General features: G+C 45.0%; 1 protein-coding gene across 1 annotated transcript in view; it reads right to left on the bottom strand.

The window, feature by feature from the left end:
• Positions 1–1,813: 1,813 nt before the first annotated feature.
• Positions 1,814–17,500, bottom strand: part of pcsk1 (proprotein convertase subtilisin/kexin type 1) — a 21,932-nt gene continuing 6,245 nt past the window's right edge. Inside the window, exons 4-14 of the mRNA XM_056437345.1 lie at positions 13,471–13,617; positions 11,779–11,855; positions 10,611–10,699; positions 9,253–9,425; positions 7,604–7,816; positions 6,910–7,010; positions 5,937–6,170; positions 5,142–5,299; positions 4,007–4,140; positions 3,770–3,931; positions 1,814–2,546 (exon numbers count right to left, since the gene is read on the bottom strand). Coding sequence (XP_056293320.1) covers positions 2,148–2,546; positions 3,770–3,931; positions 4,007–4,140; positions 5,142–5,299; positions 5,937–6,170; positions 6,910–7,010; positions 7,604–7,816; positions 9,253–9,425; positions 10,611–10,699; positions 11,779–11,855; positions 13,471–13,617 — 1,887 coding nt within the window. The 3' untranslated portion in view covers positions 1,814–2,147. The remainder of the gene's footprint in view (positions 2,547–3,769; positions 3,932–4,006; positions 4,141–5,141; positions 5,300–5,936; positions 6,171–6,909; positions 7,011–7,603; positions 7,817–9,252; positions 9,426–10,610; positions 10,700–11,778; positions 11,856–13,470; positions 13,618–17,500) is intronic.

The following is a 17,500-nucleotide window of genomic DNA, read 5'->3' as shown; positions in this document are numbered from 1 at the left end:
GTTCACTGAAATGAACCGAAAGATTTCTGACGGCACAGATTTTGGCAGTGTTCATTTGTAGTTTATAAGTACTCTTATAAGTACTCATTTGTAGTTCTTACTACTTACTTATAGTTATAAGTACTCATTTGTAGTTCTTACTACTCATTTGTAGTTCTTACTACTCATTTTAAGTTATAAGTACACTCATTTTAAGTTATAACTACTCATTTTAATTTATAAGTACTTATTTGTAGTTCTTACTACTCATTTGTAGTTCTTAATACTCATTTGTAGTTATAACTATTTATTTGTAGTTCGTACTACTTATTTGTAGTTCTTACTTCTCATTTTAAGTTATAAGTACTCATTTGAAGTTCTAACTACTCGGTTGTAGTTATAAGTACTCATTTGTAGTTCTAACTACTCGGTTGTCGTTATAAGTACTCATTTGTAGTTCTGACTTCTCGTTTGTAGTTCTTACGACTCGTTTGTTGAACCGTGCCACACAATAATAAGCTGTTGTTTATATTATTTCCATAAACTATGAGGATCCTTAGAAAAATATTTCATTTGCTGCAGCATATTGAACTCGTACAAAATTAAACACGTAGCACAAGAAAAAGATAATTCTGTTTGACTTTGAATGCATCGCTACTCCCCCTGAACGCCTCTTTGTTATGTTTGGTACAACTCTATCGTCTCACCTGCATACGTTATAGTATATAACCTTTCATAATCTCTATATATATAATACTTACAGAATATGATTCTCTGACTCTTGAGCTGCGTTGACACCCTGAGAATAATCTTTTGTCAACGCAGTTCAAACCTTTCAAATTGATAATCGATTAAATAGTTTGTTTAATTTTGAGTATAATTGCACACATTTAAGTCAGTTTATTTTGTTAAACCTCTGGAGTGATTAAAGTGAGACGTTGTCCCATAATAGTGTGAAAAAAATAAAACTACAGGACGTTAAACTATGATTAGAAACAAAAAAAGAGATTTTTTTCTTACGTGAAAACATTTTTTAGATGTCAACTGTTTCCAAAAAGCACATTACAATCATCGTCTTTGTATAATATATAGATAATATATATATATATCTATATATAGTAATACAAAACTTATATTCTAAAAGTGGCATGCTTGAGCAGGCAGTGAGGAGACGAGGCTCCGCCCCCTTTCTTCTGATTGGATGATTTCCCTTCTACATGGAGGCCGTTTGAGATGCAGAATGAATGGATGAACGGTGACCAGTGAAGGTGAAGATAGATAAAGGTAAAGAGAGATCAGGTAGGCAGCGTTTTGTTGGGGAGGGGGCGGGGCTTATATAAATGAGTTGAAGAGTTCTCTTTCCTGTGTTTCTTCTCCTCTCCTCTCCTCTTTTTTCCTCCCCCTCCTCCTCTCCTCTCCCTCTCCTCTAACCTCTCATCTCTTCTGCTCTCATCTCCTCCTTCTCCTCTCCTTCACTTGTGGTCCCAATCAATCATCTCAAACAAAGCCTGCAGCCTCTTCCTCTCATCTCTTCCTCTCCTCTCGTCTCCTTTCCTTCACTTGTGGTCCCCATCGATCATCTCGAACAGCTCCTGAAGCTTCTTCCTCTCCTCTCCTTTCCTCTCCTCTCCTCACCTCTCCTCACCTCTCCTCCTCTCCTCTCCTCCTCCTCTCCTCTCCTTCACTTGTGGTCCCCATCGATCATCTCGAACAGGGCCTGCAGCCTCTTCCGCTTCCTCTCCTCTCCTCGTCCTCTCCTCCTCCTCTCCTCTCCTCCTCCTCCTCCTCCTCCTCCTCCTCCTCCTCCTCCTCCTCCTCCTCTCCTCTCCTTCACTTGTGGTCCCCATCGATCATCTCGAACAGGGCCTGCAGCCTCTTCCACTCCTCTCCTCTCCTCCTCCTCCTCTCCTCTCCTTCACTTGTGGTCCCCATCGATCATCTCGAACAGGGCCTGCAGACTCTTCCTCTCCTCCTCTCCTCTCCTCTCCTCCTCCTCCTCTCATCTCCTTCACTTGTGGTCCCCATCGATCATCTCGAACAGGGCCTGCAGCCTCTTCCTCTCCTCTCCTCCTCCTCCTCTCCTCTCCTTCACTTGTGGTCCCCATCGATCATCTCGAACAGGGCCTGCAGCCTCTTCCTCTCCTCTCCTCCTCCTCCTCTCCTCTCCTTCACTTGTGGTCCCCATCGATCATCTCGAACAGGGCCTGCAGCAGCCGGTCGTCCCGGTGCCTGTAGGGCTTCTCCCGGTAGAAGCCGTCGCTGTAGTCGCTGTAGACGTTGTCCTCGGGTCCTCTGAACCTGTTGATCGCGTCCAGGGCCTGGTACAGCATCTGGGGGGGGAGGCGCGTGGCGGGAGGAGGGAAGCTCCGGCCCGCCTGCTGCTGCTGCTTCCTCCAGGAGGAGGAGGAGGAGGAGGAGGGCGTCTGCCTGTTGAAGGCCGTCTGCAGGAGGCGCAGCAGGGCCAGCGAGGGGGAGAAGGGGGCGTTTGAGGGCGTCTTGGGCTCCTTCTCTGGGTGGGAGGCCGGGTCAGAGTCAGTCTGGGGAGGAGCGTCGGCCTGAGTGGGCTCCTGCAGGAGAGGAGACGCGTTAGAGATGATCCACTAATCGATGTGAAGATGGACAACATGACTATTCTGTTTATATTGGTATAAAATCTAAACATCTAAATATATATATTTACATATTTAGAAATATCTATATATTTTTTATATATTTATAGATAAACATACATATTTATAGATAAATATACATATTTATTGATAAATATATATATACTGTATATATATATAAATATATACACATATATATATATAAATATATACATATATATGTATATACATATATATATGTATAAATAAATATATAAATACATATATACATAATCGGTTCCAGCGCCCCGCGACCCTAATGAGGATAAGCGGTTTGGATGGATACATACAGTATATATATACATACATATAAATATATACATATATATACATATATATATAAATATATATATATATATGTAAATATATATGAATACATATATCTATATATAAATAAATATATAAATACGTAAATAAATACATATATACACATATATAAATATATACATGTAAATATATATATATGTATTTATATGTGTGTATATATATAAATACATATATATATATATAAATACATATATATCTATAAACATATTTATATATATACAGGACTGTCTCAGAAAATTAGAATATTGTGATAAAGTTCTTTATTTTCTGTAATGCAATTAAAAAAACAAAAATGTCATGCATTCTGGATTCATTACAAATCAACTGAAATATTGCAAGCCTTTTATTTTTTTTATATTGCTGATTATGGCTTACAGCTTAAGAAAACTCTAAAATCCTATCTCATAAAATTTTAATATTTCCTCAGACCAAGTAAAAAAAGATTTATAACAGCTGAGTGTTTGTCAAGGCTCAGGAAACCCTTGCAGGTGTTTCGAGTTAATTAGACAATTCAAGTGATTTGTTTAATACCCTACTAGTATACTTTTTCATGATATTCTAATATTTAGAGATAGGATATTTGAGTTTTCTTAAGCTGTAAGCCATAATCAGCAATAAATCAGAATAAAAGGCTTGCAATATTTCAGTTGATTTGTAATGAATCCAGAATGCATGACATTTTTGTTTTTTTAATTGCATTACAGAAAATAAAGAACTTCATCACAATATTCTAATTTTCTGAGACAGTCCTGTATATCTTAATTTCTATACCTCCTCATTTCTCCCCTCTCCATCTCAGCTGTGTCCGTACCCACCTCCGTCATGTCGTCCATGCGCTCCACCCCCCGCCGGTCGTTCTGCACGGCGTTGTAGGGAACGTACACCCGGGGCTTCGTCATGTGCTCCGGCTTCTCCGACGTGCCGTGAAGGATCAGCTTCCAGCTCAGGATGCGACCCTCGTTCTGCATGCGGCCCGACTGGGGGGGGGGGTGGGGGTTAGAGCTCAAGAACCTCACTCACACCAACGAGTGTGGTGTCTGAGGGGAACTCACGGTGTCGGTGATCTTTATGGTCCACGTGCCGGAGGGGTCTTCTCCCCACGTGTGGACGGACATGAAGTCCCAGTTCCTGAAGCCGTTGGAGGACGTGTCCCTCTCGCGCTCAGCCAGCAGCACCGTGCTGGTGCCTGGGGGGGGGGGGGGGGGGGGGTAATGGTTCTTTAAAAAGGCTTTGTGGTTCCACGAAGAACCATCACCTACTGAAGAACCATGTTTTTATTTGAGGCACCTTTATAGGATCTTTGAAGAACTCTTTAAGGAAATGGTTCTTTAAAGAACCCTGGTTTGAAAGGTTCTTTAAGGAACCAGAAATGGTGCCTTCAGGACCACATTTTTTAAGGTTCTTTGAGGCACCTTTATAGGTTATCTAAAACACTCTTTAAGGAAATGGTTCTCTAAAGAACCCTGGTTTGAAAGGTTCTGTGTGGAACCAGAAATGGTTCTTCTATGGCAGTGGTCCCCAAACTACGGCCCGCGGGCCGAATCCGGCCCGCCTCCCCATTTGGACCGGCCCCCTGAACAATACCAGAGACGCATTCCGATTTATTATTTTTTTCACCTGGCCCGCTGCCGTTGAGATTGCAGTGAGACGCGGAGAAAATGTGAAGTGGTGCTCTTCGCAATAAAACATCTTTGATGGGACGTGTCGCGTCTCGGCCAATCAGCGTTCAGATGTCCACAGCGTTTGGGAAGTTAGGTTAGCTTGAATGTTAGCCCGCTACATCTGCTGCTGTCATGCTGCACGGTGTAGCGATGCTAACAAAGTACCCGTACGTTAAACACGATGTGATTTAGCATATGTTTAGTATCGATACTTCATTAAAAGAGCGATCAGAGCGCACGCTGGTTCCAGATGACACCTTCATGATTCTCTGTGTGTAAACTCAAATGTGTGTGAGTGTGTTTACGAGTGTGTGTGTGAGTGTGTGTGTGAGTGTCTGTGTGAGTGTGTGTGTGAGTGTGTGTGTGAGTGTGTGTGTGTGAGTGTGTGTGTGAGTGTGTGTGTGAGTGTGTGTGTGAGTGTGTGTGTGAGCGTGTGTGTGAGTGTGTGTGTGAGCGTGTGTGTGAGTGTGTGTGTGTGTGTGTGAGTGTGTGTGTGAGCGTGTGTGTGAGTGTGCACGTCTCTCACCGGCCGGGGAGGTGAGTGTGATGTGCAGGTCTCCTCTCCGGGTGTACTCGATGCTCGCCTCCACCTGCACGTGCTCCAGGGAGCGCACGGCGTTCTCCTGGCCCGCGCACGCCTTGGTGGGAATGTCGATGGTGATGGCGCCGGCTGCTTTCAGCGCCCTGTTACACACACACACACACATGAGAAGCGAACCTAAGATGCGTGGTCAGATTTGGTCATTCGATAATCCTCGTCTCTCCCAGACATGAATGAAAAGGATTTCCCGCGTTCGAGCGGCCATAAAGCCGGAGAGGGTTAGAGCCGCTGAGCATTGTGGGAAACGGAGAGCCCAAAATCCTGAGGATTAGACGGGGATGGAGGAAGCTGAGGGGGAAACCGGTGCCGGTGCCATGAGTCAAATAATCCAAAAGCAAATAGCAAAATGTATTAAATCCAAAAGTTAGCCTATTAGCTTAGCATTAGCCGTCAGTCATCTTGGGACGCTGAGCTTCTGTCCTTTTGGATTTATATATTTAATCCCATTGTTTAACAATTAGCATCAATGACGTGATGACTGACCTCAAATTCTGATTTTTTTTTTTTCAAGCATTTGATTCATTTTAATGGCCCAGGCTTAAGATTTATAATTTTAATGGCGCCACCAAAAGCAACAGATGCCTCTTTAAAAAACAATTTAATCCGTTTGCTTTGGGGGAATAAATTCTCTCTATTTTTGCTGTAATTCGGGTCACAAAGTTAAAACCACGCGTCCCAACATCCGAGATGTGCGTTCCCTGTCAGATGAAGTCCACACACCGGGGCTGGAAGGAGTCGTCCCTGACGATGCACTGCTTCTTCTCGGGCGCGTGCTTCCACGTGGACGGCTCCGCCAGGTCCACCAGCGCTTTGGCGTTGAGGAGGCCGAAGCCGAAGCGGCTGTTGACCATCAGGCCGGCGCCGTTCCTCTTCCAGCCCGGGTTGTTGGCCAGGGGGTCGAACTCCGAGGTCCAGACCACGATGTGCTGCAGGTCCCTCCAGGTGAGGTCGGGGCTGAGGGACGGAAGGCCGACCGACAGGTGAGCGTTCGCTCGCTTTGAGGACGGGAGCAATGAGGCCACCGTGACGGCTTTCCATCGGGGGGGTGGCGGTTCAAATCCCCGCCCAAGTCGATGTGTCCTTTAGCAAGACACTTCACCGTGAGTGGCTCTCTGTGTCTGTGTGAATGTAACATGACTGTCATAGGACGTTGCTAACGGGACGTTGCTAACGGGACGTTGCTCACCGGACGTTGCTAACGGGACGTTGCTAACGGGATGTTGCTAACGGGACGTTGCTAGCAGTACGTTGCTACTGGGATGTTGCTAACGGGACATTGCTAGCGGTACGTTGCTAACGGTACGTTGCTAACGGTACGTTGCTAACGGGACGTTGCTAATGGGACGTTGCTAACGGGATGTTGCTAACGGGACATTGCTAGCAGTACGTTGCTACTGGGATGTTGCTAACGGGACATTGCTAGCAGTACGTTGCTACTGGGATGTTGCTAATGGGACATTGCTAGCGGTACGTTGCTACTGGGATGTTGCTAACGGGACGTTGCTAGCAGTACGTTGCTCCTGGGATGTTGCTAACGGGACGTTGCTAACGGGACGTTGCTAGTGGGACGTTGCTAACCTGACCTTTCATTAGAGAAAGAAAAGGAGTTTCCTTAATTTCCTTTTTTTGACACTCTTTGCATGAAAAGTGTCAGATAAATGAAATGTGACGTCATGATTGTGAGTCGACGTACTTCTGTTCCAGCGCCAGAGCGAATATCCCAGCAGCCAGCGGGGCGGAGGCCGAGGTCCCCGTGTGAGTCTGAGTGCACTCGTTGTGCAGGTCGGCACTCGTCTGAAAAGGGAAGCAGACGAACGTGAATATATTGAGATGTATATATATATATATACATATATAGAGTATATATATATACACTACCGTATATGTACGCTACGGTTCAAAAGTTTGGGGTCACCCTGCATACAATTTTGTGTTTTCCATGTAAACTCACACTTTTATTGATCAAATTAATTCAAAATGAATATAAAATCTAGTCAAGACATTGAGGAGGTTATAAATAATGACTTTTTATTGTAAATATTAATGTAGTTCTTCTTATGGCTCAAAGGAAGGCCAGTTTTATAGCTTCTCTCACCAGCATAACTGTTTTCAGCTGCGCTCACATAAAAAGGGTTTTCAAGGGTTTTCTACCCCTCTGCTAGTCTTCTAAGGCGATAACACAATGTACCATGAGAACCCTGGAGATGGGCCTCTACACACCTCTGTAGAGACTTCATTAAACACCAGGGAATAGTCATTTACATGTATGTAGAGAGGGTGTTTATGATTCATTTAAGTTAAAAACACTTTCTTTGAACAATAAGTATATTTCTAAGTGACCCCAAACTTGTGAACGGTCGTGTGCGTCTCTGTTTAAGGCCACGTACGATCCTCTGGTCGGTGTAGTCCCCGCTGCTGTACGCCGTGGCGAGGGTGGAGGAGCACTTCTCGGCGTACCAGGGCGAGAGGCCCTGCTGCGAGGCGCTGCTGATGGACACCGTGAAGATGCTGTCGGTGTAGCCGTCGCAGTCGCAGTTGTCGCCCTGACGGCCGCCGTTACCCGACGCCCACACGAAGATGGAGCCCTTACCGCCGCGGCCCTGCAGGAGAGAGAGGGAGGGGGAGAAAGAGAGGGGGGGGGGGAGAGAGAGAGGGGGAGAAAGAGAGAGAGAGTGTTCATACAAAGCTGAATCATGTAAATACAAACAACCAAAAACCAAGAAAATATTCGTAAAGAAAGAAAACACAAATCATGAGTTCATAACCTGAGCATCTCCTCTGAGAGAGAGGGGGGAGGAGGGGGGGAGGTAGAGAGAGTGAGAGAGGGAGGGGGAGGGAGAGAGAGGGAGAGAGAGAGAGAGGGGGGAGGGAGAGAGAGGGAGAGCGAAAAAGAGGGGGGAGAGAGAGAGATGGAGGGAGAGAGGAGAGATGGGGGAGAGAGAAAGGGAGCGTGAAAGAGAGAGGGGGGAGGGAGAGAGAGTGAGAGAGGGAGGGGGAGGGAGAGAGAGGGGGGAGAGGGAGAGAGAGAGGGAAAGGGGGAGAAGGAGAGGGAAAGAGGGGGAGGGAGAGAGAGGGAGGGAGAGCGAAAGAGAGGGGGGATAGAGAGGACAGAGGAGAGATGGAGGGAGAGAGGGAGAGTGAGGAGAGAGGGAAAGGGGGAGAAGGAGAGGGAGAGAGGGGGAGGGAGGGAGGGAGAGAGAGCGAGAGATAGAGGGAGGGAGAGCGAAAAAGAGGGGGGAGAGAGAGGACAGAGGAGAGATGGAGGGAGAGAGGGAGAGAGGAGAGAGGGGGGAGAGAGAAAGGGAGCGTGAAAGAGAGAGAGAGGGATATATATACAGGACTGTCTCAGAAAATTAGAATATTGTGATGAAGTTCTTTATTTTCTGCAATGCAATTTAAAAAACAAAAATGTCATGCATTCTGGATTCATTACAAATCAACTGAAATATTGCAAGCCTTTTATTCTGATTTATTGCTGATTATGGCTTACAGCTTAAGAAAACTCAAATATCCTATCTCTAAATATTAGAATATCATGAAAAAGTATACAAGTAGGATATTAAACAAATCACTTGAATTGTCTAATTAACTCGAAACACCTGCAAGGGTTTCCTGAGCCTTGACAAACACTCAGCTGTTATAAATCTTTTTTTTTACTTGGTCTGAGGAAATATTAAAATTTTATGAGATAGGATTTTAGAGTTTTCTTAAGCTGTAAGCCATAATCAGCAATATTAAAAGAATAAAAGGCTTGCAATATTTCAGTTGATTTGTAATGAATCCAGAATGCATGACATTTTTGTTTTTTTAGTTGCATTACAGAAAATAAAGAACTTTATCACAATATTCTAATTTTCTGAGACAGTCCTGTATATATATATATATAGAGAGAGAGAGAGAGAGGGAGAGATGATGATTGGATGTAAAGTTTCTTGTTAATTCATAAAAAGACGCCGTCCAATAGGAAGCCTCGTCATTGGTCCCGCCCCCTCTGATCATGAGTCTCTCCCACGAGGAGCTCCGCCTCCTTGTTTACCTTCTGGATGCCGTACTCGAAGGCCTTCTGGGCCAGGCGGCCCGGGCCCTCCACCGTCTTGCCGTCGTCGTTGGGCCCCCAGCTGGCGCTGTAGATGTCCACGTGGTCGGGGTTGAAGCCGATGGAGCTCGCCTCGATGGCGTCCGTCACGATGCCGTCCAGCATGCGGATCCCTGAGCGCAGAGCGGCGGCCATGTTTGTTTGTTTGTCAACAGGAAAGCGACTATTTGGCCGATTGTCATGAAACTTGGTGGAAGGGTGTGACGGTGTATTTGTGTCTTTATTCCACAAACAACAACAAAAAGGTTTTGAGGGCAAATTTAAAAATAAATAAATGTGTTAGTTTTGCTTATACAACAAGAATGTGTGGCTGCAAATCAAAAAAAAATTGCTATCAAATTAAAATATTTGCTCTCAAAAAAATAATTGCACTTGTTGCACCCTTAAAATGAACAATTCTTCTGTTTTCCAACTTTTATCTAACAAGTTTCACACAGAAAATAAATAAATAAGAACCCTTCGCTCTCAAAAAGAAAATCTCCGAGTTGAGTCTGGACGTAGTGGGCGGGGCTTACGCTGCTGAAGGCGTTTCTATTGGTGGGTTCGACTTGCTCTCGGCTCGCTGCGTTAACCTCTTTTTGAGAGCGAATATTTTAAATTTTAGAGCAAATACTTTTGATTTGCAGCCACACATTCAAGTTTCATCACCAAAAATAAAAAATTAATTTACTTACAAACGAGAAATTTGCAAAGACACAAATATACCTTGGTAAAAGAGTGAAGCGTGGACGAACAGGGAGACGCGGTTACTTTGATCACTTTCATCCACATTGTGTGATTAAGGCCTTTTGCAGTCGTACCACGTTGCATATAAATACACCAAAGCAGCCGTAATCTAAAAGGTTATGAATAATATAGCGCTGCAGTATTCAAGCCGGTGTCTGGGTGGATCGGAGCTCTGTGAATTTGGCATCCCGACATCAACTATCGGGGCTAGAATCAGATTTCCATCAGGAAATCTTCCTTCCCTGCCGACTATAAATAGAATTAATTAAAATCCAGGGATGTGCGGCCGTGGCGTCGGAGCTCAGAACAGAAGAACTTGATTCTCTTTGTGTCCTTCGTTCAATCCGACAAGCACTTAAACCTCTTGTATATGTGCGTATAATAATAATAAGTATTCTATCGTTGGCGTGAAGACACAAAGGCGTTCAGTCTTCTTCTCACACTCGATCTGATTTAATCAAGGCTCATTGTGTGGTTTTAAAGAGGCTCTGATTACATTTCAATTTAAACTTGCCTGAACACACACATGTGGATTGATCACGCCCCCAAAGAACAGAAGAAGAAGCTCTCACCTCCGACCTTGGAGTTGAACGCCACGCCGACGCCACACTTATTGTTGTCCGCCTGCATCGCGATCTCCCCGGCGCACCGGGTCCCGTGTCTGAGGAACGAATCGTCACTTCATCAGCCCAGAACACGACGTTCCACACGCACACACAAGGTGGAACTGGGAGGAGAGGCGTGGAGGTTCTCCAAATGGTCTCACAGAACCATTTCCTTAAAGAGTTATTCAAAGAACCTATAAAGGTGCCTCAAAGATCCTTAAATATGGTTCTTCAAGGCACCATTTCTGGTTCCACAAAGAACCTTTCAAACCAGGGTTCTTTAAAGAACCATTTCCTTAAAGAGTTATTCAAAGAACCTATAAAGGTGCCTCAAAGATCCTTAAATATGGTTCTTAAGGGAACCATTTATGGTTCCCCAAAGAACCTTTAAGACCAGGGTTCCTTAAAGAACCATTACCTTAATGAGTTCTTGAAAGAACCTATAAAGGTGTCTAAAAGAACCTCTAAACATTTTTTTCTTTAAGGCACCATTTCTGGTTCCATAAAAAAAACTTTCAATCCAGGGTTCTTTAAAGAACCAGTTCCTTAAAGGTCTTCAAAGAACCTATAAATGTTCCTCAAAGAACCTTCAAACGATGGTTCTTTAAGGCACCATTTCTGGTTCCATAAAGAACCTTATAAAACCAGGGTTCTTTAGAGAACCATTTCCTTCAAGAGTTCTTCAAAGAACCTATAAAGGTGCCTCAAACGAAACAATGGTTCTCCAGTGTTTGATGGTTCTTCGTAGAACCACAAAGCCTTGTGAAGAACCCTTGAAGAACCGTTATTGTTCTGCGTGCAGGAGGCTCCTCTGGGCGACCTTTCTTCTCGTATCTGAAGGTCACGTTTCACACCGTAACTCAGAGTGAGATTACGGCTCCGCGCCATTCACCGGAGGAAAAGGCTTCGAACTGTCGAGTACGCTGATAACGAAAGAGCACGGGGGAGTGTGTGTGTGTGTGTGTGTGTGTGTGTGTGTGTGTGTGTGTGTGTGTGTGTGTGTGAGTGTGTGTGTGTGTGAGTCATTCACTCCACGGTCTGGAGAGGCGGTGAGCCGAGTCCCGGGTCTTTCCAGGATCGACTTCCATGCGGCCGACTCCTGTGTTCTGCGTGTCGATTATTATGGGATGCTCACTTGTTCTCGTTGGTGGAGTCGTATCTGGGGAACGGGTCGGGGTCGTTGTCGTTGAAGTCGAAGCTGGCGGCCGCGTCCTACGAGAGACAAGGAAAGAGCAACGAGCCAATCAGCTGCCAGGAGACGCACGGGCGAGGACGCGTCTCTGATGACGCGCCAACGACTAAAAACAGAGTTTATCGCTGTGAGAAGTCAGGGATGACTCCCGTTTCATTTATTTATGAGCATTTCCTGCCGTGTAAAACGCAATTAAATAAACAAATTGAGAGGAAATAAGGAAATAAGGTTCTTAACCCTTGTGTTGCCTTAGGGTCATTTTGACCCGAATCAATATTACACCCTCCCCCCGCCTTTGGGTCATTTTGACCAGATTCAATGTTTCACCCTCCTGTTACCTTTATATTTACTAACATATTTTACCCTTTGGGTTCAATTTGACGCCAGCAATTAAAACCTCCAGAAAATTATTAGAATTAATATTGTTTTCCAAGTTTAAGTGTGAGGCACTTTATGTTTGTTTGTTGACTACCGAAAGAACACCGACATTAAACATTGAATGGGGTCAAATTAATCCTAAAGCGGGGGGAGGGTGTAATATTGATTTGGGTCAAAATGACCCTAAGGCAACACAAGGGTTAAAGAACCTTTAAAAAATGGTTCTTTAAGGCACCGTTTATGGTTCCACAAAGAATTATTCAAACCAGGGTTCTTGAAGGCACCATTTCATTAAAGAGTTCTTCAAAGAACCTATATAATGGTGTCTTAAAGAACCTTTAAAAAAATGGTTCTTTAACCCTCCTGTTACCTTTCGGGTCAATTTGACCCCATTCAATGTTTAATGTCGGTGTTCTTTGGGGTCAATTTGACCCCAGGCTGTTTTTCAGTGTGTCAAACATATAAGAAATATCAACTTTTTTATATATTTAAAGGGCTATTTAGGTCAACAAACAAACATAAAGTACCTCACACTTAAACTTGGGAAACAATATTAATTCTAATAATTTTCTGGAGGTTTTAATTGCTGGGGTCAAATTGACCCCGAGGGTAAAATATGTTAGTAAATGTAAAGGTAACAGGAGGGTTAAGGAACCATTTCCTTAAAGAGTTCTTCAAAGAACCTATAAAGTGTATAAATGCAATTAAATAAACAAATTGAGATGACATGTAGAACGAGTTCTTCCCTTCAGTTCCACATGAAACGCTTTAATATCCGATTTTGAATCCTTATCTATTAAGTTATTATTTAAATGCGGCGCTCAGAGGCCTTGATCTCTGATTCCCATCGGCCTCCTCTCTTTTTTCCCACAATGCATTTCTTCCTCAGCAGATGTGACTCGAGTTCTTCCTCTCGACAGGAGAAACTACGTCAACGCGAAGACCTCGCTGAACTCCCTTTGTCTGTCTCATCATCGCTTTGTAAGGATCTGCATCTTCTCTCACATTCTGCATCCCTAAATGAGTCAAAATGTGCACGCCGCTAAATACCCAATTAGCATCCAGGAATATTTAAAAAAAACACCAATGAAAAAGGAGGGAGACATTATCATGCAGAGGATCTAATCTAATCTCCTTGTCTTTTCTTTTTTTTACGGAATGGCCTCGCGAGGTGTCGCCCGGCGCGCGTTGCCGCGGCAACGGCAGACCCAGACGACGACGGAGGAGGCTGTCTCCATGGCGACGGGGGTCTCTTACGTAGTTGGAGTAGATGTCCGTGTGGTTCCACTCCAGCCCGTCGTCCAGCACGGTGATGACCACGCCCCTCCCCGTGATGCCCTTCTGCCACACGGGGATCACGTGCAGGTCGAGCTTCGGCAGCGAGGACGACGTCCGCGTGTCCTGCTGGAGAGCCGGAAACACACGGCGCCGGAATCAGAGTGTGTGTGTGTGTGTGTGTCTCTGTGTGTGTGTGTGTGTCTCTCTGTGTGTGTGTGTGTGTGTGTGTGTGTGTGTGTTACTTCATCTAAACGCGCTCTGGAAATACACACACAAACATATTGGTTCTTAAATGGTTCTTTCAAAGGCTTTGTGGTTATATGAAGAATCGTCACCTACTGGGGAACCAGTTTCGAAATGGTGCCTTAAAGAACCATTTGTTGAAGGTTCTTTGAATAACTATTTAAGGAATTGGATCTTTAAGGAACCTGGGTTTGAACGGTTCTTTGAGGAACCAGAAATGGTGCCTTAAAGAACCATTTGTTGAAGGTTCTTTGAAACATGTTTATCGGTTCTTTCAAGAACTATTTAAGGAACTGGATCTTTAAGGAACCTGGGTTTGAAAAGTTTTCGAGGAACCATAAATGGTGTTTTAAAGAACCATGTTTAATGTTCCTTAAGACACATGTATGGGTTCTTTGTGGAACCAGAAACGGTGCCTTAAAGAACCATGTTTTGAAGGTTCTTTGAGACACCTTTATCAGTTCTTTGAAGAACTATTTAAGGAAATGGTTCTTTAAGGAACCCTGGTTGGAACGGTTCTTTGTGGAACCAGAAATGGTTCTTCTATGGCATCGCTCTGAAGAACCCTTTTGGGTTCCAGATGCTCCTCCACGGTTCCGTGTGAGGTGTCGTGTTTCTAAAGGTCGGGTCCTCCGGCTCCCTCCAGCCCCTCCTCCCTGTGACCTTTACAGGAAGTCGTTCTTGGAGCGCCGGCCCGGTGAGTCCTTCAGTGGGATGCAGAGTGCAGCCAGAGGGTCCCGGTGGTACCGGTCTACTGGGGCATCGAGACCCTCGTGAGTCTGTTGACGCCCACAGAGGCCCCCCAGAGCCAGAGACCCTCAACCCTCAGATCCTCTGGCTGGACTCGCATCAGGTCTCCAGGTCCATCTGCAAGGGTCCAGTAGATAGACGATGAAGCCTCAACTCCTATTGGGGCCTCGGTCCCTTTCCTCTAGTCCTATAGGGACCCCGGTCCCTTTCCTCTAGTCCTATTGGGGCCCCGGTCCCTTTCCTTAGTCCTATAGGGACCCCGGTCCCTTTCCTTAGTCCTATTGGGGCCCCGGTCCCTTTCCTTAGTCCTATTGGGGCCCCAGTCCCTTTCCTCTAGTCCTATTGGGGCCCCGGTCCCTTTCCTCTAGTCCTATAGGGACCCCGGTCCCTTTCCTTAGTCCTATTGGGGCCCCGGTCCCTTTCCTTAGTCCTATAATTCAATTCAGTTTTCAATTCAGTTTATTTGTATAGCCCAATTTCACAAATTACAAATTTGTCTCGGAGTGCTTTACAATCTGTACACATAGACATCCCTGCCCCAAAACCTCACATCGGACCAGGAAAAACTCCCAAATAACCCTTCAGGGGGAAAAAAAGGGAAGAAACCTGGAGGAGAGCAACAGAGGAGGATCCCTCTCCAGGATGGACAGAACAATAGATGTAATGTGTACAGAAGGACATATTTAGAGTTTAAATACATTCAATGAATATGACAGAGTGTATGAATAGTTCATAGTAGGCATATTCCATGATGGAGACCTCCACGATCCATCAGGCAGATGGCGGTGGGGAGGAGGAGTGGGCGGAGTCTCAACAGTGGGCGGAGTCTCAACAGGACAGTGGCGTAGTCAGGAGCAGGAATTCCACAACCCAGACCTCGATGATCCATCAGGCAGATAGGATCTATGCCGTCTCATAGGGTCCGATGACCCCATGAGACGTGAAGTCAAAAGGACTTCCGAGGAGAAAGCAGAGTTAGTAACGTGTGATTGAGAGATGAAAATTCATCCTTAAGGAGAGAAAAAGAGGAGATAGGTACTCAGTGCATCCTAACGTCCCCGGCAGCTATAAGCCTATAGCAGCATATCAAGGGGCTGGACCAGGGCAAACCTGATTCAGCCCTAACTATAAGCTCTGTCAAAGAGGAAGATCTTAAGTCTACTCTTAAACGAGGTGACTGTGTCTGCCTCCCGGACTGAAATTGGAAGCTGGTTCCATAAAAGAGGAGCTTGATAACTAAAGGCTCTGGCTCCCATTCTACTTTTTAAGACTCTAGGAACTACAAGTAGTCCCGCATTTAGTGAGCGTAGCTCTCTAGTGGGGCAATATGATACTACAAGCTCCTTCAGATATGATGGTGCATCACCAATCAAGGCTTTGTAGGTTAAGAGAAGAATTTTAAAAGTGATTCTTGATTTTACTGGGAGCCAGTGCAGAGCAGCTAGTGCAGGAGTGATGTGATCTCTTTTCTTAGTTTTAGTGAGAACACGAGCTGCAGCATTCTGGATCAACTGGAGGGACCTAAGAGATTTATTAGAGCAGCCTGATAATAAGGAGTTGCAGTAATCCAGTCTCAAGTAACGAACGTGAACCAATTTTTCTGCATCTTTTGAGACAAGATGTGCCTGATTTTTGAAATATTACGTAGATGAAAGAATGCAGTCCTTGAGATTTGCTTTACGTGGGAGTTAAAGGACAAGTCCCGATCAAAGATAACGCCAAGATTCTTTACAGTGGTGTTGGATGCCAGGGCAATGCCGTCTACAGAATCCACATCACCAGATAATTGATCTCTGAGGTGCTCAGGGCCGATTAAAATTACTTCGGTTTTGTCTGAGTTTAACATCAAGAAGTTGCAGGTCATCCATGTTTTTATGTCTTTAAGACATGCTTGAATTTTACCGAGTTGGTTGCTCTCCTCTGGTTTTATCGATAAATATAGTTGAGAACATCTGCATAACAATGAAAGTTTATGGAGTGTTTCCTGATAATATTGCCCAAAGGAAGCATGTATAAGGTAAATAAAATTGGTCCAAGCACGGAACCTTGTGGAACTCCGTGATTAACGTTGGTGGTTATCGAGGCGTCATCGTTTACAAATACAAACTGAGATCGATCTGATAAATAGGATTTAAACCAAATTAGTGCCGTGCCTGAAATGCCAATCGACTGCTCCAGTCTCTGTAACAGGATGTCATGGTCAATGGTGTCGAATGCAGCACTAAGGTCTAACAAGACCAGGACAGAGAGGAGTCCTTTATCTGCTGCCATTAAGAGGTCATTTGTAATTTTCACCAGTGCCGTCTCGGTGCTGTGGTGTTTTCTAAATCCTGATTGAAATTTCTCAAATAAACTATTATGATGTAGAAAGTCGCACAACTGATTTGCGACCACTTTCTCAAGGATCTTGGAGAGGAAGGGGAGGTTAGAGATCGGTCTGTAGTTAGCCAATACCTCTGGATCCAGAGTGGGCTTCTTCAGGAGAGGTTTAATAACAGCCACCTTGAAGGAGTGTGGTACGTGGCCTGTTAGCAGAGACACATTGATAATATCTAATAGAGAGCCGCCAATTAAAGGCAAAACGTCTTTGTTTCAAAAGGAGGCATGATGGCGTAAGGGGTCCAGAGGAGCCGATGAAGACTGTGATGAAGAGCCGGAGACGACTGAGACCAGAAACAGAAACTCTCTTTTCTCTTTGCGCATTCTGCACCGACTGCAGACACCCGGAGACGTGACTCATCCCGGGATGGAGCGCCTCTCCCCCTCATCCCCCTCTCCCCCCTCTCCCCCTCTTCCCCCTCTCCCCCTCTCCCCCCTCTTCCCCCTTTCCCCTCTTCCCCTCCCCCTCTTCCCCCTCATCCCCCTCTCCCCCTCTTCCCCCTCATCCCCCTCTCCACCTCTCCACCTCTTCCACTTTGACTCTTTACCTCTCTCTTTCTCTCTAGCATCTTCTCTTTCTCTTTTGAACAGCAAAGATAATATTCAATGTACCGACGTCTCATTTTCCCAGAGGCTC

The sequence above is a fragment of the Pseudoliparis swirei genome, chromosome 18 (genome assembly GCF_029220125.1).
Source record: "Pseudoliparis swirei isolate HS2019 ecotype Mariana Trench chromosome 18, NWPU_hadal_v1, whole genome shotgun sequence".
Classification (NCBI taxonomy): Eukaryota; Metazoa; Chordata; class Actinopteri; order Perciformes; family Liparidae; genus Pseudoliparis; species Pseudoliparis swirei.
Note: the sequence above shows the minus strand (reverse complement) of the source record. Positions and strands in the feature narration are given on the sequence as shown.